At 38.2% G+C, this 22,090-nt stretch overlaps 1 protein-coding gene across 1 annotated transcript in view; it reads left to right on the top strand.

The window, feature by feature from the left end:
* The window catches only part of LOC124985618 (ankyrin repeat domain-containing protein 36C-like), a 129,252-nt gene that overhangs the window by 33,628 nt on the left and 73,534 nt on the right, over positions 1-22,090 (top strand). Inside the window, exons 12-19 of the mRNA XM_047554326.1 lie at positions 4,928-5,012; positions 6,123-6,193; positions 9,187-9,244; positions 12,151-12,221; positions 15,839-15,896; positions 17,521-17,619; positions 18,727-18,797; positions 19,389-19,419. Coding sequence (XP_047410282.1) covers positions 4,928-5,012; positions 6,123-6,193; positions 9,187-9,244; positions 12,151-12,221; positions 15,839-15,896; positions 17,521-17,619; positions 18,727-18,797; positions 19,389-19,419 — 544 coding nt within the window. The remainder of the gene's footprint in view (positions 1-4,927; positions 5,013-6,122; positions 6,194-9,186; positions 9,245-12,150; positions 12,222-15,838; positions 15,897-17,520; positions 17,620-18,726; positions 18,798-19,388; positions 19,420-22,090) is intronic.

Below are 22,090 nucleotides of genomic sequence, written 5' to 3'. Positions count from 1 at the left end.
AAGGTCACAGATGTCATTGTGCCTTGATTCAGTGTCTAGATCAAGGGAGGGCAGAGGCTCCTTACATATACCCAACTGCTTTTGGAAAATTAGCTTCCAGGCTGAAACACTTGCTCTGAGGGCACTAACAGTAACTCACCCTTTCATATTCTTCCCAGATAGGAAAGAAATATAATTGTGTAAATTTTATTTATCACATCTCTTCAGGATAAGTAAGACTATGAATCTATAGATGGAGGTATATTGGTGAATTTTAATATTTCGAATGTGTGTTAAGGCATTCTTTTATCTAGTGGCCTTTATACTTATTCTCAGGATTGTGCATGCATTAGCATAGCTTTTTCTTCCACTTTTATATTTGGGTCCTTTCAGATGACTGCTTTCTCTGTCGGATGTCCTGGAATCAGGGGTTATATGTCAGTGAAAAAATGTCAAATGGGCATGACCAAAGTTCCGGGGTTACTCACCAGCACATCTTTATGTATAATCACCACCAGCACCTGTTGCTACTTAGAAGTAAACAATTCTTCAACTTTCAAGTAAATGTTTATTTCAAAGGACCACCATGCCTCCACCACAGATAAAAGGAAATGAAAAATCAGTGAGCAAGTGGCTGCAAAATGGGATAGGAGTTTAGCTAAATTCCAAGACAGAGGGAACAAAGGTAACAAGGGGAATGTTGGGGGGAGAGATGACACACAGTGGAAGAAAAGTGCAGAAAAAGAATCAGAGACTCCAGGAAAGCCAAGGTGAAAAGCAAAAACAAGAAAGGAAACCAAACAATCATAGTAATTCAGAACAGAAGAAGACAAATAATGTGACCAACACAGAGATCTTACCTGCAAGAATCCTGGAGCAACATCAACCATAATTTTATATATCCACTGGCTGATGTATTTCAAACAGATATCCATCTGTCTAGGAATTCTGCTTAATAATCCAAGAGCTTTGGGGCTTCTGTGAAAGAACTGTCATTCCTTTTGTTCTTTCTTTACTTGAGCCCAAGTAGGGCAACCCTGACAGTACAGAGTGGAGCCTCATTCCCTCTGCTCACATGCCCAGGGCGTGCTGATGATTGAATGTGGAAACTTGCATAGGAATATCCATTCTCGGTACTTCTGCTTGAAACCATGGATATGATTGAGGAAATAAATGGAGCTTTCTCATAAACCGTGCCACACTGGGAGCCTGGGGACTGAGTTTTAGTAGAGTTTCTACACCAGGAGGACATTCATAACTGAGTTAGGAGCATGCAGTGCTCATAACTGAGCATACATGGGTGCCTGGTCCTGCAAGATGTGTGCTTGGTAGGAGTACTGCAAGCTTGCAGCATTTTATCATCAGAGCAGGCCATCAGAGCAGGCCTATGTCTTTTTCCCCTGTGGCAGTACACAGGTTTTACTTTGTGCTACTAAACTGAATGCACCAGTTTGAAAAGGGTGGTTGCTCACTGGACTCGATTCAATAGATGGCCAAATTTCAGACTCAAACTGCTTCTGTCCTGAGCTTTTGGCACATCCCTGTCATTCTGACTCCTGGGAACAGACTATGAGGTTGCTCAACCTCAATTCCCTTAGAGATAGGTGGTCACTCAGTTTTGTAGATATCAGAAATGCAAGCATTCCTGATTCCTCACAGAGTCAATGCTAGGAGGAGAGCCTGTTTCAGCTGGTTTCCCCTCAGGCATCTCTCAGAATTGCCAGGGACATTATGGCACAGCTTCAGTGGTGAGTGTGAATTAAATTTGCCAGCTCCCTGTGAGAATGGAGGTTGTGACTACACACATGTTGATATACTCTGTGTGTAGCTTTGGGCACCAGCATTCATCTTGGTGCAACATTGGCTTTCTGTCACCAATCTTCATATACCCTTCCTGAGAAAATTAAGTGAATGACCATTTTCTCCCAAATTTGACTGTTGTCCCTTTCGTCAGCTGTCCAGAGCTCTGAGATTTGTGCCTTCCTTACTTTTTTAGACCCAGCTTCATACCTTGTCTGAATGCATCATGTCTCAGTGAATTCTGGTCATGGTTGGGTTTTGGAGATAAAAAAAAGGGTCATGGTTCCTGTAATCCCAGGAAGGAATCCATGAAAAAATCAATTCTAGTGAAGAAGTCTCCTGACCCTGCTCCATGAGAAACTGCTCAGAAGAATGTTAGTGCACATGACATTCTTGACACCATAGGCAGAATCCAAGTTTCTTCTTGCTGTAACTGATGGACTTCAGTAGAGTAGGGATTGGGTGATAATTCTGGGATTCTCAGCTTTCCCTCAGCAACTCAGACAGTTTTCCCTGGCAGTGCAGCAGGCCATTTCTGCAACTGATGCTTTGGTTACTCTAAAAGGCAATATCCATGACCTTCACTTTGTCACTGGCTCTCTGCCGTTGCCCCCTATGGTTCTATCCATGGCTGTATTTGCTTCATGGTGCAGCTGCACACCAATCAGGGAGCACTCACTATGTTCTGTATTCTACTGTGCCACTGTGTCCTTCTGAAATTCCACTTAATTATTATTTATTCAATGAAATTACTTGCATGCTGTTCTCCATGGGTATGAAGAGTCATGTAATGGGAATATATACAAACATATTTTGCAATGCTTTGACTTTTGTTCATCTGATTCACAGAAGAAGTTTTGGCCTTCTAAGCCCTAGAGGATAAAAATAAACCAACAGACACATTGTTCCCTTTCTGTCTAACATAATGCATTGCAACTTGTTGTTTTATACCATGTATCTCACTTGGATTCCAAAGTCATTCTTTGATTCAATTGTCTTTGATATATAATAATGCATAATTCCTGTTGCTGACATAAAAAAATTGTCAAAATCTGTTTGAAATAAATATCCTCTATTAGTGAGAGATGCTAAAGAGCATCAGGGTTGTTGAAGTGAGGTCCTTGTGGAAATATGAACATCAGTTAGTAGGTTGTCAGTGAATATGTGTCTTTGTGCTTCATACTGGATTGAAACTCTCAATTTCCATATGATAACAAGAGTTTCCCAGAATCTGGTGAGCATGGATGAGTTTCTGTTCTGAAATTTTCAGTTTTCCTTGGGGGTTTACTTATTTTTATCTCACAGTTTTCAAAAGAAATATATTTGTATTTCTCTTTAAATTGTGATTGAGAAATATTTTTGTCTCTGTGAGTCTTCTGAAAAAGCTTCATGTGCTTCATTTCAGCGATCCTCTGGTAATGCTAAACAAGGAGGAGAGCAGAGGATAAAAGAACATGTGGAAGGTGAGCAATATATATGATAAGCACTTTGTATGTGGGACCACTACTACAATCTTTATCCTAGTATATTCTAATTGTTGATGCAATGGGCATATGACAATGTCTTGAGTTGAAATAATCTAGAGGGAATAAATTTTAGAGCAGTAGTTTTAACCATCATACTAAATGATGGTATTGGTATACAAAGTATCTTATCAGTTGTTCTCCAGAAGATGCTCAGAAGAAAAGAATTTTGGAGAAAAAGAAAGAGTAGAGTAGAACAATTGATGAAAGCAAGGAAGACACAGAGTAAAAAAATAGTGTTGGAGAAAAAATTCAATGTGTACAGTGGTGGGAGAGTCTTTGAAGGCAAATATTGGAAAGAGGAAAGAGTAAAACATTTAATTTGTGAGAAAACATTGAATTTAAAAGTTTGATGGACCAAAATTTTTTTGAGATGTAGAGGAATTTTTTATACTTTTTCTGTCTTTGTGATGCTTGGAAAATCATTGAATTGATTTCGATCACACAGAGAAATGGTGTGTTGACCACAATTAAAAACAAACTCGTATGGTCAACCTGTGTGTATCGCATTGAACTTATGAGATATGGCACTGTCAGGGTCAGTAAATAGCAGGGGGTAAGAGAAAAAGATTGTTTGTGGAGGGATTCTCAAAGTCAGAGTTTGATGAAAAAGTCTTTTGGAAAGTTACTAACTTATTATAGAGCTTCACATGGAGGGACTGAACCAGAGTTATCTGTGGTGATATTTTAAGTAGTACATTAAGGTAGAGGAACTGAAAGACAATCAATAGAGACTACAACACACCAACATGTGAGTGAGCCATCTGTTGGGAACTACATCCAGATAGCACATTGTGATTCAGCAAGTCTTTGTTTCTACATTTCTAACCTATTCTCAGGTGATTCCTATGCTCTGATTCCCCAGAGTACTTTAGGCTTAGCCAGACAGTGGACCTCCCTTTAGAGAAATCTCTGGGATGAGCCACTGGATCATATTTCAGGACAGTGGTTATTCAATGGGAAACATTAATCTAGCATTCAAGCTGAGCACATCTCTTGAACAAATGGAAAAAGAGTATTGTGGAAGAAATATAAAGCATTTCATCTTGCTTTCGTGTATTTGCATTCAGCAGAGAATTGAGTTTACGTTAGTCCTGATTTTACTGTAGGAATGGGAACTGGTAACATTTGATAACTGCAGCTACATGTTCCTCCTCCCAGAAGTACCAGGCATTTGGTCTGTGTTACATCACATTAGTTATTGACATGAGGTGCATATTATTCTAGAAACATTGATTGTTTTATTAAAGAGAGTTATCTTTTCATTTTTGATTTGTTATTATTTGTTATTTAGTCTAGGGTCTTGGGTATGCACTAGGTGTGTGCTTTAACTGAGCTCTGTTCTCCTTGTTTGAGAGCTATTTTACATAAGACAGTCATCTCAGGAAAAGTCTTTTGAAACTCACATTTGTCAAACTGGGCTCCTTATTAAACAGAAGGTATTGCTAACTTTACCATTGAAACCAAAATAGTCATTTTGGTAAACACCTCAATATTCTTGAACCCTAAATTTTCAGTGATAATCTGATAAATCTGTTCCAATTCAGTTCATTTTTTTCCCCTTGTGAGTACCACATCTCACTATTTATCTTCTTATACATTGATTGGTAAATGTGGGTCTTAAGTCTTCATCTTTGACTGAATCAAGAAATGAAAACATGGCTAAACCAGAAGATACAGGAATTGACAGTGTGCCCATGTCCCCCAAAGGTATGGACAGAGATAAATAATTTTTGAACTGACATTCTACAATTGCATATGCTATCTGATGAGTGCACACAAGTTCTTTTAATGAGAAAAGAATTGTACAATTCTCAGGATCATGATTGTAGCAGTTTACATCTGTACTTGCAGTGCAAATAGAGGAAGGGACACAGAAATATGATGGGTGACATGATTCTTATACTGTACTTTAGAGATATGTGTTCTTACATTCTGACATCAGCTTGGTTTTCATCCATACAGGGTCCTGCCTTTGTCCTTCAATTCATGGTCTCATTTCTCTTCCTCAGTGTAGGTTTACATTGGTAGAAGAACTTGAAAACTTACAGAAGCCTAAAGAAAGAATCACAGAAAGACAGGCATAGGGAAACAGTCCTCATTTAGCAGAGAGTGTCTTTAGAGAAGATATTTTTCAGAAGGGATATAAAAGCATGATATAAAGAACAGGGTCTTCGTATATAAAGTTGAAAAAACATCAATTTTAAAGTTCTATTGATGAACAGGGGTTGTTTCAAATTTTCTCATCTGAGATTGAGAAGAGTGAAAAGTGTGAATTTTCAGGTGTCTGTGGTATTTTTAATATGCATTTTTGAGGGTTTTTCATTTATTTTGGGTGCTGAATCATCTGCAGTCCTTATGTGCATTGAATCCAGTGAGGGTCATTGCATTCCCAAGTGGATTGGGAAAGCTCTGGCTCAGTAGAAGTATTTCCTACAAAACCAAAAGATGATAGAAACATTGAACACTTATGCAATCCCAGTTACAACACGGGGGGAGTGGGGGTTCAAGCTAGTCTAGGCACAGTACAGAGGCAGGGTCTCCGTATACTATAAGAAGTCTAGGAATGAAACACACTTGCATGGCTTTAGCCAGGTGTGCACAAGCCTTGCCTTCAATCCCAGGTCAGTAACCAGCACCCCTGCAACAGCAATATAAATTTTGATATGAACACTCATCAAAAATGTAGGCTTATTGTGAATGTGTATTTGGGAATATATTAAAAAATTATTAGTAGAGGGTTTCCTTATTATTCTGATAGTGTACCATCTTTGATAACTGTTCTGAGGAACCTAAGTAAATTTCTGTATTTGTCACCAGAATGTCATTCAGATGTAACACCAGAGGATCGGGAAAAAACTCTTCATGGTACTAAGAAGAAGCGGGGAAAGGTTTGTAAATTCGTTTCGAATAGTTTTCCTTGCTTTAATAATGAAATTCACTTTCTGAAGACTCTTAAAATCCATGGATCATCATTACACACCTAAGTCAGAAAGCATTTAACTGGGTTTACAACTACAATTGCTTTCTGAATCCATGGTATTTGATAGAACAATTTTCTTTGTGTTGAAGCACAGTTTTCTGATGATTTCTTGTACTTGCGGTTGATAACCTACTTCTATTATCATTGTGTTAATGACACATATAAGAGCTTAAAATCTGGGTGGAATTTTGAGGATATAGTGTAGTAATGGCCAAGAAATGCATTCATGGTAAAGGCTGGTCAATCCCAGTGTCTCAAAGAGTGAGTTTTGTATTACTAGTCACTAATGTGAAGTTTGTAGATGTCCCTGTGCCTTGACTTCAGTGTCTACATCAAAGTAGGGTAGGAGCTTTTTACACATACCCACATGCCCTTTGGAAAATCAGCTTCCAGGATGGGATATTTGCTCTGATGAAACTAACAATAACTCCCCCATTCATTTCCTTCCCAGGCACAAAGTAATATAATTGTGTAAATATTATTTATCACAATCTTTCAGGAGATGTAAGACTATGAATCTATGGAGGAAGGTATTGGTGAATTTTGATAGTTTGGATGTGTGTTAAGGCCTTCTTTTGTCTTGTGGCCTTTATACTTAAATCTCATGGTTGTTCATGTATTAGAATAATTTATCCTTTCACTGTTATTTTTGGGTCCATTCAGACAGCTGTTTTCTCTGTTGGATGTCCTGGGATCAGGGGTTATATGCCAGTAAATAAATGTCAAATGGGCATGACAAAAGTTCCAGGGTTACTTACCAACATGTGATTATGCAGAGATAATCACTTCCAGCACCTGCCACTACTTATAAGTAAAGCATTCTGCAAATTCCAAGTCACCATGCCTCCACACACTGAAAAAGAGAAATGATAAATCAGTGAGCAAGTTGCTGCAAAATGTGGTATGAGTTTAGTTAAATTCTAAGATAGAGGGAACAAAGGTAACAAGGAGAATGTTGGGGGAATAGGAGACTCACAGAGGATGAAAAGTAGAGAAAAAAAATCAGAGACTCCAGGAGAACCAAAGAGAAAAACAAAAACAAGAAAGGAAACCAAACAATCATAGTAATTCAGAACAGAAGAAGACAAATAATGTGACAAACACAGAGTCCTTAAATGTCAAAACTCCAGGAGCAACATCAACCATAATTTCAGATGTCCACTGGCTTATGTATTTTAAATAGAAACCCATCTGTCTAGGAATTCTGCTTTATAATGCAATAGCTTTGGTGGCTACCACTTGTGCCTACTTCACTCAAGAACAAATAAGGCAACCCTGACGGTACAGAGTGGAGCCTCATTTCCTCTGCTCGTATGTCCAGGGTGTGCTGAGTGAATGTGGAAACATTCAGAGGAATATTCATGCTCACTACTACTTCTTGTACCCAAGAATATGATTGAGGGATGAATGGAGCTTTCTCACAAACTGTGCCACACTCGGGGCCTGGGAACTGAGTTGTACTACAATCTCTACACCAAGAGGCTTTGAGCAAGTTAGTTAGGAGCATGCAGTGCTCCAATTCACTGTGGATTATCCTCCCACTGTGTCTGAACATACATGGGTGCCTGGTCCTGCAAGATGTGTGCTTGGTAGGAGTACTGTAAGCTTGCAGCATTTTAACAGACTCCATCACAGCATGCCTGTGTCTTTCTCCATCTTTTAAGTACACACAGTTTTTCTGTGTTAGTAAACTCCATAGAGCAGTTTGAAATGGGTTGTTGCCCCTCTGGCCTCCATTCAATTGATGGCAAACATTCAGACTCCAGGACCTTCTGTCCTGAGCTTCTGGTACTTTCCTGTCATTCTCACTACTGGGACCATACTGTGAAGATAGTTTGTCATTCAGTGATATCAGTGTACATCACTTCTTGACATCCTAGGCAGAATCCAAGTCTCTTCTTGCTGTAACTGATGGACTTCAGTGGAGTAGGGATTGGGTGATAATTCTGGGATTCTCCCACTGAGCACCCCAGAGGGCAGCTTTCCCTCAGCAACTCAGACAGTTTTCCCTGGCAATGCAGCAGGCCATTTCTGCAACTGATGCTTCGGTTATTCTAAAAGGCAATATCCATGACCTTCACTTTGTCACTGGCTCTCTGCCGTTGCCCCCTATGGTTCTATCCATGGCTGTATTCGCTTCTTCATGGTGTAGCTGCACACCACTCAGGACACACTCACTATGTTCTGTGTTCTACTGTGCCACTGTGTCCTTCCACAATTCCACTTCATTATTGTTTATTGAATGGAACTACCTGCATGCTCTTCTCCATGGGTATGAACAGTCTTGTAATGGGAATATATATGAACATATTTTGCTGTACTTTAAATTTGTTCATCTGATTCACAGAAGAAGTTTTGACCTTTTATCCTGTAGAAGATCAAATAAACCAACAGCCACACTGTTCCCTTTCTGTCTAACATTATGTATTGCAACTTCTCATTTCACATCAGGTATCTCACTCAGATTCCAAAGTCATTCTTAGATTCAATTGTCTTCATTATCTAAAAATTCATAATAGCCATTACTGATGTAAAAAATTGTCAAAATCAGTTTGAAATAAATATTCTCTATTGGTGAGAGATGCTAAAGAGCATCAGGGTTGTTGAAGTGAGGTCCTTGTGGAAATATGAACATCAGTTAGTAGATTGTCAGTGAATATGTGTCTTTGTGCTTCATACTGGATTGAAACTCTCAATTTCCATATGATAACAAGAGTTTCCCAGAATCTGGTGAGCATGGATGAGTTTCTGTTCTGCAATTTTCAGTTTTCCTTGGGGGTTTACTTACTTTTATCTCACAGTTTTCAAAAGAAATATATTTGTATTTCTCTTTAAATTGTGATTGAGAAATATTTTTGTCTCTGTGAGTCTTCTGAAAAAGTTGCATGTTCTTCATTTCAGCGATCCTCTGGTAATGCTAAACAAGGACGAGAGCAGAGGATAAAGGAATATGTTGAAGGTAAGTAATACATATGATAAGCATTTATTATGCATGACCACTACTAAATCCTGTGTCCTAGTATATTCTAATTGTTGATGCAATGGGCATATGACAATGTCTTGAGTTGAAATAATCTAGAGGGAGTAAATTTTAGAGCAGTAGTTTTAACCATCATGTTAAATGAGGGTTATTGGTATACAATATAACTTATCAGTTATTCTTTATGAGATGCTCAGAAGAAATTTGGAGAATAAGGAAGAGGATAGTAGAACAAGTGATGAAAGCAAGGAAGACACAGAGTGAAAAAAATAATGTTGGGGAAGAAATTCATTGTGTACAGTGGAGGGAGGGTCTTTAAAGGCAAATATTGGAAAGAGGAAAGAGTAAAACATTTAATTGGCGAGAAAATATTGAAATTAACAGTTTGACGGAACAAAATTTTTTTGAGATGTAGAGGAATTTTTTTATACTATTTCTGTCTTTGTCACACTTGAAAAATCATTGAATTCATTCTGATCCACAGGGAAATGGTGCATTGACCATAATTAAAAACAAACTCATATGGTCAACCTGTGTGTATAGCATTGAACTTATGAGATATGGCACTGTCAGGGTCAGTAAATAGCAGACAGTAAGAGAAAAAGATTGTTTGTGGAGGGATTCTCAAAGTCAGAGTTTGATGAAAAAGTCTTTTGGAAAGTTACTAACTTATTATAGACCTTCACATGGAGGGACATGAACCAGAGTTATCTGTGGTGATTTTTTTTTGTTTTGTTTTGTTTTTTTTTTTTTCTGGTGCTGGGGATCGAACCCAGGACCTTGTGCGTGATATTTTAAATAGTACATTAGGGGAGAGAAACTGAAAGACAATAGAGACTACAACACACCGACATGTGAGTGAGCCATCTGTTGGGGACCATGTCCAGATAGCACATTGTGATTCAGTAAGTCTTTATTTTACAATTCTAATGTATTCTCAGGTGATTCCCATGCTCCGATTCCCCAGAATACATTAGGCTTAGCCAGACAGTGGACCTCCCTTTAGAGAAATCTCCGGGAGGAGCCACTGGATCATATTTCAGGAAAGAGGTTGATGAATGGGAAGCATTAATATTGCATTCAAGTTGAGCACGTCTCTTGACAAATGGAAGAGGGTATTGTGAAAGAAAAGGAAAGCATTTCATCTTGCTTTCGTGTATTTGCATTTAGTAGAGAATTGAGTTTACATTAGTCCTGATTTTACTGGAGAAATGGGAACTGGTATCATTTGATAACTATAGCTACATGTTTCACCTCCCCAGAAGTACAAGGCATTTGGTTTGTGTGTTATCTCTCATTATTTTTTTTTGACATGAGGTGCATATTATTCTAGAAATTGACTGTTTTATTAAAGAGGCTATTTTTTTAGTTTTGGTTTGGTGGTGTTTGTTATATAGCTTAGGGTCTTGGGTTTGCACTAGGTGTGTGCTTTAACTGAGCTCCATTCTCCTGGTTTGAGAGGTAATTCTTACATAAGATAGTCATCTCAGGAAAAGTCTTTAGAAACTCACATTTGTTAAACTGGGCTCCTTTTTAAACAGAGGGCATTGGAAGCTTTACCCACCTCAATGTTCTTGAACCCTAAATGTTCACTGATATTTGATAAATCTGTTATAATTCAGTTCATTTTCTTTTCCCTTGCAAGTACCACATCTCACTATTTATCTTCTGATACATTGATTGGTAGATGTGGGTCTTATGTCTTCTCCTTTGACTAAATCAAGAAATGACAACATGGCTAAATCAGAGGATATAGGAATTGACAGTGTGCCCATGTCCCCCAAATGTATGGGCAGAGAAAAATGTTTTTCTGAACTGTCATTCTACAATTGCATATCAGTTCTGATGAGTGCACACAAGTTGTTTTAATGAGACAAAAATTGTACAATTTTGGGACCATAATTGAAACAGTTTACATATGAACTTACAATGCAAGTAGAGGAAGGGACACACAAATATAATATGATGGGTGAAATGATTCTTATACCACACATTAGATCTATGTGTTCTTATATTCTGATATCAGCTTTGTTTTCATTGATGCAGGTTCCCTCTTTTATCCTTCAATTCATGGTCACATATCTCTCCATCACTGTAGGTTTATATTGTTAGAAAAGCTTGAAAACTTACAGAAGCTTAAAGAAAGAATCACAGAAACACAGACACAGGGAAAGAGTCTTCATTTAACACAGAGAGTCTTTAGAGAAGACATTTTGCAGAAGGAATAAAAAATTGTCAGATATAAGGGACAGAGTCATCATTTATAAAGTTATAAACATATCAATTAAAAAATCATAATAATGAACAGGGGTTGTTTCAACTTTTCTATTATCAGATAGAGATGAGTGAAAAGTGTGAATTTTCAGGTGTCTGTGGTATATTTAATATACATTTTTGAGGGTTTTTCATTTATTTTGGGTGCTGAATCATCTGCAATACTTATGCCCATTGAATCTATTGATTGTAATTGCATTCCCAAGTGGATTGGGGAAGCTCTGGCTCAGTAGAAGTATTTTCTTTAAAGCCAAAAAATGATAGGAACATTGAACACTTCTGCAATCCCAGTTTCAACACAGGGGGCATCAAGCCATCCTATGTGCAGTACTAGGCAGGGTCTGGGAATACAATAAGAAGTCTGGGAATGAAACTCAGTTGCATGGCTTAGTCAGGTGTGCACAAGCCCTGCATTCAATCTCAGGTCAATACCCAGCCCCATGCAACAGCAATATATATTTAGAGATGAACACTCATAAAAAATTTAGGCTTATTGTGAATGTGTATTTGGGAATGTACAAATTATTAGTTGAGGGTTTCCTTTCTATTCAGATAGAGTACCCCATATAATTGTTCTAGGAGCCTAAGTAAAGTTGTGTATTTGTCACCAGAATGTCATTCAGATGTAACACCAGAGGATCGGGAAAAAATTCTTCATGGTACTAAGAAGAAACGGACAAAGGTTTGAAAACTTGGTTTCCTATAGATTTCATTGATTTAATAATGAAATTCAACTTCTGGAGAGTCTTAAAATTCATAGATCATCATTACACACCTAAGTCAGAAAGCATTTAACTGGGTTTACAACTACAATTGCTTTCTGAATCCATGGTATTTTATAGAACAATGTTGTATTTGCGTTGAGGCACAGTTTTCTGATGATTTCTTGTGCTTGCAGTTGATAATCTCCTTGTATTATCATTTTGTTAACAACACATATAAGAGCTTAAAATCTGGATAGAATTTTGAACAAATAGTGTAGTAATGGCCAAGGAATGCATTCATGGTAAAGGGATGGTCAACCGCAGTGTCTCAAAGGGTGAGTTTCATATTACGAGTTACTAATGTCAAGGTCACAGATGTCATTGTGCCTTGACTTCATTGTCTATGTCAAAGTAGGGCAGGAACATTTTACACATACCTACATGCCCTTTGGAAAATCAGCTTCCAGGTTGGGATACTTGCTCTAAGGGAACAACAATAATTTCCCCATTCATTTCCTTCCCAGGCAGAAAGTAATGTAAATGTGTAAATATTATTTATCACAATCCTTCATAAGATGTAAGACTATGAATCTATGGAGGAAGGTATTGGTGAATTTTGATAGTTTGGATGTGTGTTAAGGCCTTGTTTTGTCTTGTGGCTTTTATACTTAATCTCTTGGTTGTACATGTATTAGGATAGCTTTTTCTTTCACTATTATTTTTGGGTCCATTCAGATAGCTATTTTCTCTGTTGGATGTCCTGGAAAAAGGGGTTATATGCCAGTAAATAAATGTCAAATGGGCATGACAAAAATTCTATAGTTACTACTCGCCAGCACGTGATTATGCGGAGATAATCACTACCAGCACCTGCTACTACTTAGAAGTAAACCATTCTTCAACTTCCAAGTAAATGTTTATTTCAAAGGACCACCATGCTTCCACTCACTGAAAAAGAGAAATGATAAAAAAGTGAACAAGTGACTGAAAAATGCGGTACAAGTTTAATTAAATTCCAAGACAGTGGGAACAAAAGTAACAAGGAGAATGTTGGGGGGAGAGAAGAGACATGGAGGAAGAAAAGTGCAGAAAACAAATTAAACAGACACTTCAGGAATGCCAAAGAAAAAAGCAAAAACAAGAAAGGAAAAAAACTATCACAGTAATTAAGAACAGAAGAAGACTAACACAGAGATCTTAACTGTCAACACTCCAGGAGCAACATCAACCATAATTTTAGATGTTCACTGGCTGATGTATTTTAAATAGAAACCCATCTGTCTAGGAATTCTGCTTTATAATGCAATAGCTTTGGTGGCTTCCATGAAAGAACTTTGGTACCACTTGTGCCTACTTCACTCGAGAACATATAGGGCAATCCTGACAGTACAGAGTGGAAACTTATTACCTCTGCACATATGTCCAGGGTGTGCTGAGTGAATGTAGAAACGTTCAGAGGAATATCCATGCTCACTACTTCTTCTTGTACCCATGAATATGATTAGGAATGAATGGAGCTTTCTCACATACTGTGCCACACTGGGAGCCTGGGGACTGAGTTGTACTACAATTTCAAACCTAGAGGCTATGAGCAAGTGAGTGAGGAGCCTGCAGTGCTCCAATTCACTGTGGATTTTCCTCCCACTGTGTCTGAACATACATGGGTTCCTGGTCCTGCAAGATGTGTGCTTGGCAGGAGTATTTTAAGTTTGCAGCATTTTACCAGACCCCATCCCATCAGGCCTGTGTCTTTCTCCCTCTTTTAAGTACACACAGTTTTTCTCTGCATTACTAAACTCCATACAACAGATTGAAATATGTTGTTGCCCCTCTGGACTCCATTCAATTGATGGCCAAATTTCAGACTCCAGGTCCTTCTCTCCCAAGCTTCTGGCACTTTCCTGTCATTCTCACTGCTGGGACCGGACTATGAGACTGATCAACCTCTATTCCATTGAAGATAGGTGGTCACTCAGTGTTGTAGATATGAGACTTGCAAGGGTTGCTGATATCTCACAGAATCAATCCTAAGAGAAGAGCCTGTTTCAGCTGGTTTCCCCTCAGGTAACTCAGAATAGCCAGGGACATCTGTGGCACAGCTTCAGTGGTAAGTGTGAAGTTAAATTTGCCAGCTCCCTGTGAGAATGGAGGTTGTGACTTCACACATGTGTTGATATACTCACCTGTGTGTAGCTTTGGGCAGTAGCATTCCTCTTGGAGCAACACTGGCTTTCTGCCACCAATCTTCATATTCCCTGAGGAAATTAAGTGCATGACCCTTTTCTCCCAAATTTGACTGCTGTCCCTTTCTTCAGCTGTCCAGAACTCGATGAGATTTGTGCCTGCCTTAATTTTTTAGACCAAGCTGACTCCTTTTCTGGATGCATCCTGACTCAGTGAATTGTGGTCACAGATGTGCATTTTGATCAAAAAAAAGGGGGGGGGAGGTCATGGTTCCTGTAATCCCAGGAAGGAATCCATGAAAAAAATAAATTCTATTGAAGAAGTCTCCCAATCCTGCTCCATGAGAAACTGCTCAGAAGAGTGTCAGTGCGCATCACATTCTTTACATCCTAGCAGAATCCAAGTCTCTTCTTGCTGTAACTGATGGACTTCAGTGGAGTAGGGATTGGGTGATAACTCTGGGATTCTCCCACTGAGCATCCCAGAGGGCAGCTTTCCCTCAGAACCTTGACAACTTTTTCCCTGGCTGTGAGGGAGCCCATTTTCACAACTGATGCTTTGGTTATTTTTAAAAGGCCATATCCCTGACCTTCATTTTGTCACTGACTCTCTGTAGTTGTACCCTAGGTTTCTATTCATGGCTCTATTCACTACTTAATGGGGCAGCTGCACACCAATCAGGGAGCACTCACTATATTCTGTGTTCTTCTGTTTCACCTGTGTTGTCCTCCAATTCCACTTCATTATTTTTTATTCAATGGAACTACTTGCATGCTGTTCTTCATGGGTATGAACAGTCATGTAATGGAATATACACAAACATATTTTGCAGTGCTTTGACTTTTGTTCATCTGATTCACAGAAGAAGTTTTGGTCTTCTAAGCCCTAGAGGATCAAAATAAACCAACAGACACACTCTTCCCTTTCTGTCTAACATAAAGTATTGCAACTTGTCATTTCACACCAGGTATCTCACTTGGATTCCAAATCATTCTTTGATTCAATTGTCTTCAATATATAATAATGCATAACAGTTATTGCTGTCATAAGAAATTGTCATAATTAGTTTGAATTAAATATCCTGTATTGGTAAGAGATGCTAAAGAGCATATTTGTTGAAGTGAGGTTCATGTGGAAATATGAACATCATTTATTAGGTTGTCAGTGAGTATATCTCCTTGTGCTTCTTCCTGGAATGAATCTCTCAGTTTCCGTGTAATTATAAGAGTTTCCCAGATCAGGTGAGTATGGAGGAGGGTTGTTTTAAGATATTTCAGTTTCCCATAGGGGTTTGCTTATTTTATCTCAAAGATTTCAAAAGAAATATATTTGTATTTCTCTTTAAATTGTGAATGAGACATATTTATGTCTCTGTGAGTCTTCTGAAAACCCTTCATGTTCTTTATTTCAGCGATCCTCTGGTAAAGCTAAACAAGGAGGAGAGCAGAGGATAAAGGAATGTGTTGAAGGTAAAAAATATATATGATAAGTATTTATTATATGCGACCACTACTAAAACCTGTGTCCTAGTATACTCTAATTGTTTATGAAATGGGTATATGACACTGTCTTGAATTGAAATGACCTAGTTTTAACCATCATGTTAAATATGATTTTTGGTATACAATGTAACTTTTCAGTTGTTCTCCTAGAGGTGCTCAGAAAAAAAGAATTTTGGAGAATAAGAAAGAAGAGAGTAGAACAAGTAATGAAAGCAAGGAAGACACAGAGTACAAAAAATTAATGTTCGGGAAGAAAGTCAGTGTGTATAGTAGAGGGAGGTACTTTGAATGTATATATTGGAAAGATTAAGAGTAAGATATTTAGGGTATGAGAAAACAAAATTTAAAAGATTCAAGGACCAAAATTTTTTTGATGTAGAATAAATTTTAAAAACTTTTCTGTCTTTGTCATGGTTAGAAAATCATTGAATTAATTCTAATCACACAGAGAAATGGTGTGTTGACCATAATTAAATACACACCCTTATGGTCAACCTTTGTGTATCATATTAAACTTATGAGATATGGCACTGCCTGGGTATGGAAATAGCAGAAGGTAAGAGAAAAAAATCATTTGTGGAGGGATTCTCAAAGTCAGAGTTTGATGAAAAAAGTCTTTTGGAAAGTTGTTAACTCATTTTAGAGTTTCACATGGAGGGCCATGAACAAGAGTTATCTGCAGTGATATTTTAAGTAGTACATTAAGGGAGAGAAACTGGAGGACAATCAATAGAGTCTGCAACATGCCAACGAGGGAGCCATCTTTTGGGGACCATGTCCAGATAGCACATTGTGATTCAGCAAGTCTTTGTTTCTACAATTCCAACCTATTCTCAGGTGTTTCCCATGCTCCGATTCCCCAGAGTACATTAGGCTCAGCCAGACAATGAACCTCCTTTAGAGAAATCTCAGGGAGGAGCCACTGGATTATATTTCAGGACAGAGGTTGATCAATGGGAAGCATTAATCTTTCATTCAACCTGGGCACATTTCTTGACAAATGGAAGAGGGTATTTAGGAAAAAACAGAAAGCATTTTATCTTACTTCTGTGTATTTGCATTCAGTAGAGAATTGAGTTTATATTGGTCCTGATTTTACTAGAGGAAATGTGACTGGTAGCATTTGATAACTGCAGCTACATGTTTGTCCTCCCCAGAAGTACCAGGCATTTGGTCTGTGTGTTACAACACATTAGTTATATTATTCTAGGAACATTGCTGTTTTATTAAAGTAGCTATTTTTGCCTTTTTGATCTTGTGGTTTTGTTTTTTAGCCTAGGTTCTGGTTTTGCACAAGGTGTATGCTTTAACTGAGCTCCATTCTCCTACTTTTAGAGCTAATTTTTACATAAGACAGTCATCTGAGGCAATGTCTTTTGAAATTTTCATATGTCAAACTGGGCTCCTTTTTAAACAGAGGGCATTGCAAATTTTACCCTTGAACACCAAAGTAGTCATTTTGGTAAACACCTTGATGTTCTTCAATCTGAAATATTCAATGGTATCTGATAAACCTTTGCAGTTCAGTTCACTTTCTTTTCCCTTGAGAGTACCACATCTCCTATTTATCTTCTTATGTATTGTTTGGTAGATGTGGGTCTTATGTCTTCTCCTTTGGCTGAATCAAGAAATGACAGCCTGGCTAAACCAGAGCATACAGGAATCAACAGTGTGCCCATGTCCCCCAAAGGTATGGACAGAGATAAATAATTTTTGAACTGTCATTCTACAATTGCATATCTCATCTGATGAGCGTACACAAGTTCTTTTAATGAGAAAAGAATTATACAATTCCTGGGACCATGATTGAACCAGTTTACATCTGAACTTGCAGTGCAAATAGAGGAAGGAAAACAGAAATATTATATGATGTATGACATGATTCTTATACTATACTTTAGATTTACGTGTTCTTGCATTCTGACATCAGCTTTGTTTTTATCCACGCAGGGTCCTGCTTTTGTCCTTCAATTCATGGTCACATTCTTTCCCTCTGTGTAGGTTTATGTTAGTAGAAAAGCTTGAAATCTTACAGAAGTTCAAAGAAAGAATCACAGAAAGACAGGCACAGGGAAACAGTCCTCATTTAGCAGAGATTGTCTTTAGAGAAGATATTTTTCAGAAGGGATAAAAATACATGTCAGATATAAAGACAGTGTCTTCATTTATAAAATTGAAAAACATCAATTTTAAAGTCCTATTGATGAACAGGTGTTGTTTCAAATTTTCTCTTCTGAGATAGAGAAGAGTGAAAAGTGTGAATTCTCATGTGCCTGAGGTATTTTTAATATGAATTTCTGAGTGTTTTTCATTTATTTTGGGTGCTAAATCATCTGCAATACTTATGTCCATTGAATCCAGTGATGGCCATTGTCTTCCCAAGTGGTTTGGGGAAGTTCTGGCTCAGTAGAAATATTTCCTCCAAAGTCAATAAATGCTAGGAACATTGAACACTTCTGTAATGCCAGTTACAACTGTGGGGGGATTCAAGCCAGCCTAGGCACAGTACAGAAGCAGGCTCTTCAAATAATATAAAAGGCCTAGGAATGAAACTCAGTTGCAGGGCTTTATTCAGGTGTGCACAAGCCCTGCATTCAATCCCAGGTTAATACCAAGCCCCATGCAAGAGCAATATAAATTTTGACATGAATATTCATTTAAATTTAGGCTTCTTGCAAATGTGTATTTGAAAACATGAAATCAAATCAGTAGTAGAGGTTTCCGTTCTATTCTGATAGAGTACCCCCTTTTATAACTGTTTTAAGGAGCCTAAGTAAATTTCTATATTTGTCACCAGAACCTCATTCAGATGTGACACCAGAGAATGGGTCAAAAACTCTTCATGGTACTGAAAAGAAACATGCAAAGGTTTGTGAACTTTTCTTTTTAACTTCCTGGTTTTCTATAGTCTTCCTTGCTTTAATAATGAAATTCACTTTCCAAAGAGTCTTAGAATACATAGATCATCATTTCATACCTAAGTCAGAATGTATTTCAACTATGTTTACCACTATAATTGCTTTCAGAATTCATGCTATTTTAGAAATCAATGTTGTCTTTGAGGCAGTTTTATGATGATTTTTTTGCTTGCATGGATAGTCTCATGTTATTATCATTGTATTAACAACAAATAAAAGAACTTATAATTTTGAACAAACAGTGTAGTAATGGCCATTGAATACATTCATGGTAATGCCTGGTCAATCCCAGTGGTTCACAGGGTGAGTTCCATATTACCAGTCACTAATGTTAAGGTTGCAGATGTCATTGTGCCTTGACTACAGTGTCTAGGTCAAAGTAGGGCAGAGGCTCCTTACACATACCCACAGGCTCTTTGGAAAATCAGCTTCCAGGATGGGACACTTGCTCTGAGGGCACTAACAGTAACTCCCCCATTCATTTCCTCCCAGGTAGGGAAGTAATGTAATTGTGTAAATATTATTTATCACAACCCTTCAGGAGATGCAAGACTATGAATCTGTGGAAGGAGGTATTGGTGAATTTTGATATTTTGGATATGTGTTAAGGCCTTGTGTTGTCTTGTGTTGTTTATAGTTATTCTCAGGATTGTGCATGCATTAGGATTTCTTTGTCTTCCACTGTTATATTTGGGTCCTTTCAGACAACTTCTTTCTCTGTTGGATATCCTGGGAGCAGGGGTTATATACCAGTGAAAAAATGTCAAATGGACATGACAAAAGTTCCAGGGTTACTCACCAGCATGTCAATATGTGCAGATAATCACCACCAGCATCTGCCACTACTTAGAAGTAAATCATTCTTCAACTTCCAAGTAAATGTTTATTTCAATTGACCACCATTCCTCCACTCACTGAAAAAGAAAAAGGAAACTCAGTGAGTAAGTGACTGCAAAATGGAGTTTAGTTAAATTTCAAGACAGAGGGAACAAGGTAACAAGAAGAGTGTTGCAGGGAGAGAAGACACACAGAGATGAGAAGTGGAGAAAAAGTATCAAACAGAGACTCCAGGAAAGCCAAAGTGAAAAGCAAAAAGAAGAAAGGAAACCAAACAATCATAGTAATCCAGAACAGAAGAAGACAAATAATGTGACCCAACACAGAGATCTTACTTGTCAAGAAACCAGGAGCAACATAAACCATAATTTCAGATGTCCACTGGCTGATGTATTTTTTTTTAATTGTAATCAAACGGGATACATGTTGTTTCTCTATTCGTACATGGAGTCAAGGCATACCATTTGTGTAATCATAAATTTATATAGGGTAATGTTGTTTGATTCATTCTGTAATTTTTTTCCTTCCCCCCACCCCTCCCACCCATCTTTTCCCTCTATACAGTCCTTCCTTCCTCCACTCTTACCACCCTTCTTAACCCTAAACCTATTCCTAACCCGAACGCTTACCCCTCCCACCCCCCATTATATGTACTCATCTCCTTATCAGTGAGATCATTCATCCTTTAGTTTTTTGAGATTGGATTATCTCACTTAGCATGATATTCTCCAATTTCATCCATTTGCTTGCAAATGCCATAATTTTATCATTCTTTATGGCTGAGTAATATTCCATTGTATATATATGCCACAGTTCCTTTATCCATTCATCAATTGAAGGACATCTAGGTTGATTCCACAATCTGGGTATTGTGAATTGAGCAGCTATGAACATTGATGTGGCTGTATCTCTGTAATATGCTGATTTTAAGTCCTTTGGGTATAGGCCACGGAGTGGGATAGCTGGGTCAAATGGTGGTTCCATTCCAAGTTTTCTGAGAAATCTCCACACTGCTTTCCAGAGTGGCTGCACTAATTTGCAACCCCACCAGCAATGTACTTTTTTCCTCACATCCTTGCCAATACCTGTTGTTGCTTGTGTTCTTGGTAATCGCCATTCTAAATGGGGTGAAATGGAATCTTAGGGTAGTTTTGATTTGCATTTCTCTTATTACTAGAGATGTTGAACATTTTTTTATATATCTGTTGATTGCTTGTAGATCTTCTTCTGTGAAGTGTCTGTTCATTTCCTTAGCCCATTTGTGATTGGATCAGACCACAGACCCTGCATCTTATAGAAGAAAAAGTAGGTCCAAATCTTCAACTTGTTGGCTTAGGATCAGACTTCCTTAACAGAACTCCCATAGCACAAGAAATAAAAGCAAGAATCAATAACTGGGATAGATTCAAACTAAAAAGCTTTCTCCCAGCAAAGGAAACTATCAGTAATGTGAAGAAAGAGCCTACAGAGTGGGAGAATATCTTTGCCACTCATACTTCAGATAGAGCAATAATTTGCAGAATATATAAAGAGCTCAAAAAACTGACTGATGTATTTTAAATAGAAACCCATATGTTTAGAAATTCTGCTTAATAATCCAATAGTTTTGGGGCCTTTTGTTAAAAAACTGTGGTTCCACTTGTTCCTTCTTTAATTGAGCCCAAATGGGCAACCCTGACAGTACAGAGTGGAGCCTTATTCCCTCTGCTCATATGTCCAGGGTGTGCTGATTGAATGTGGAAATGTTCAGAGGAATATCCATGCTCACTACTTCTTCTTGTACTCATGAATATGATTGAGGGATGAATGGAGCTTTCTCACAAACTGTGCCACACTGGGAGCCTGGGGACTGAGTTGTACTACAATTTCAAACCTAGAGGCTTTGAGCAAATGAGTGACAAGCAGACAGTACTCCAATTCACTGTGGATTTTTCTCCCACTGTATCTGAACATAGATGGGTGCCTGGTCCTGCAAGATGTGTGCTTGGTAGGAGTACTGTAAGCTTGCAGCATTTTACCAGAACCCATCCCATCAAGCCTGTGTCTTTCTCCCTCTTTTAAGTACACACAGTTTTTCTCTGTGTTACTAAACTCCATAAAACAGATTGAAATATGTTGTTGCCACTCTGGCCTCCATTCAACTGATGGCCAAATTTCAGACTCAGGTCCTTCTCTCCTGAGCTTCTGGCACTTTCCTGTCATTCTCACTGCTGGGACCGGACTATGAGGCTGATCAACCTCTATTCCATTGAAGATACGTGGTCACTCAGTGTTGTAGATATGAGATTTGCAAGGGTTCCTGATATCTCACAGAGTCAATCCTAGGAGGAGAGCCTGTTTCAGCTGGTTTCCCCTCAGGCAACTCTCAGAATAGCCAGGGACATCTGTGGAACAGCTTCAATGGTC

This window comes from Sciurus carolinensis, chromosome 5, assembly GCF_902686445.1.
Source record: "Sciurus carolinensis chromosome 5, mSciCar1.2, whole genome shotgun sequence".
Classification (NCBI taxonomy): domain Eukaryota; kingdom Metazoa; phylum Chordata; class Mammalia; order Rodentia; family Sciuridae; genus Sciurus; species Sciurus carolinensis.
The sequence above is the reverse complement of the archived record's forward strand: the minus strand, read 5'-3'. Positions and strand labels throughout refer to the sequence as shown.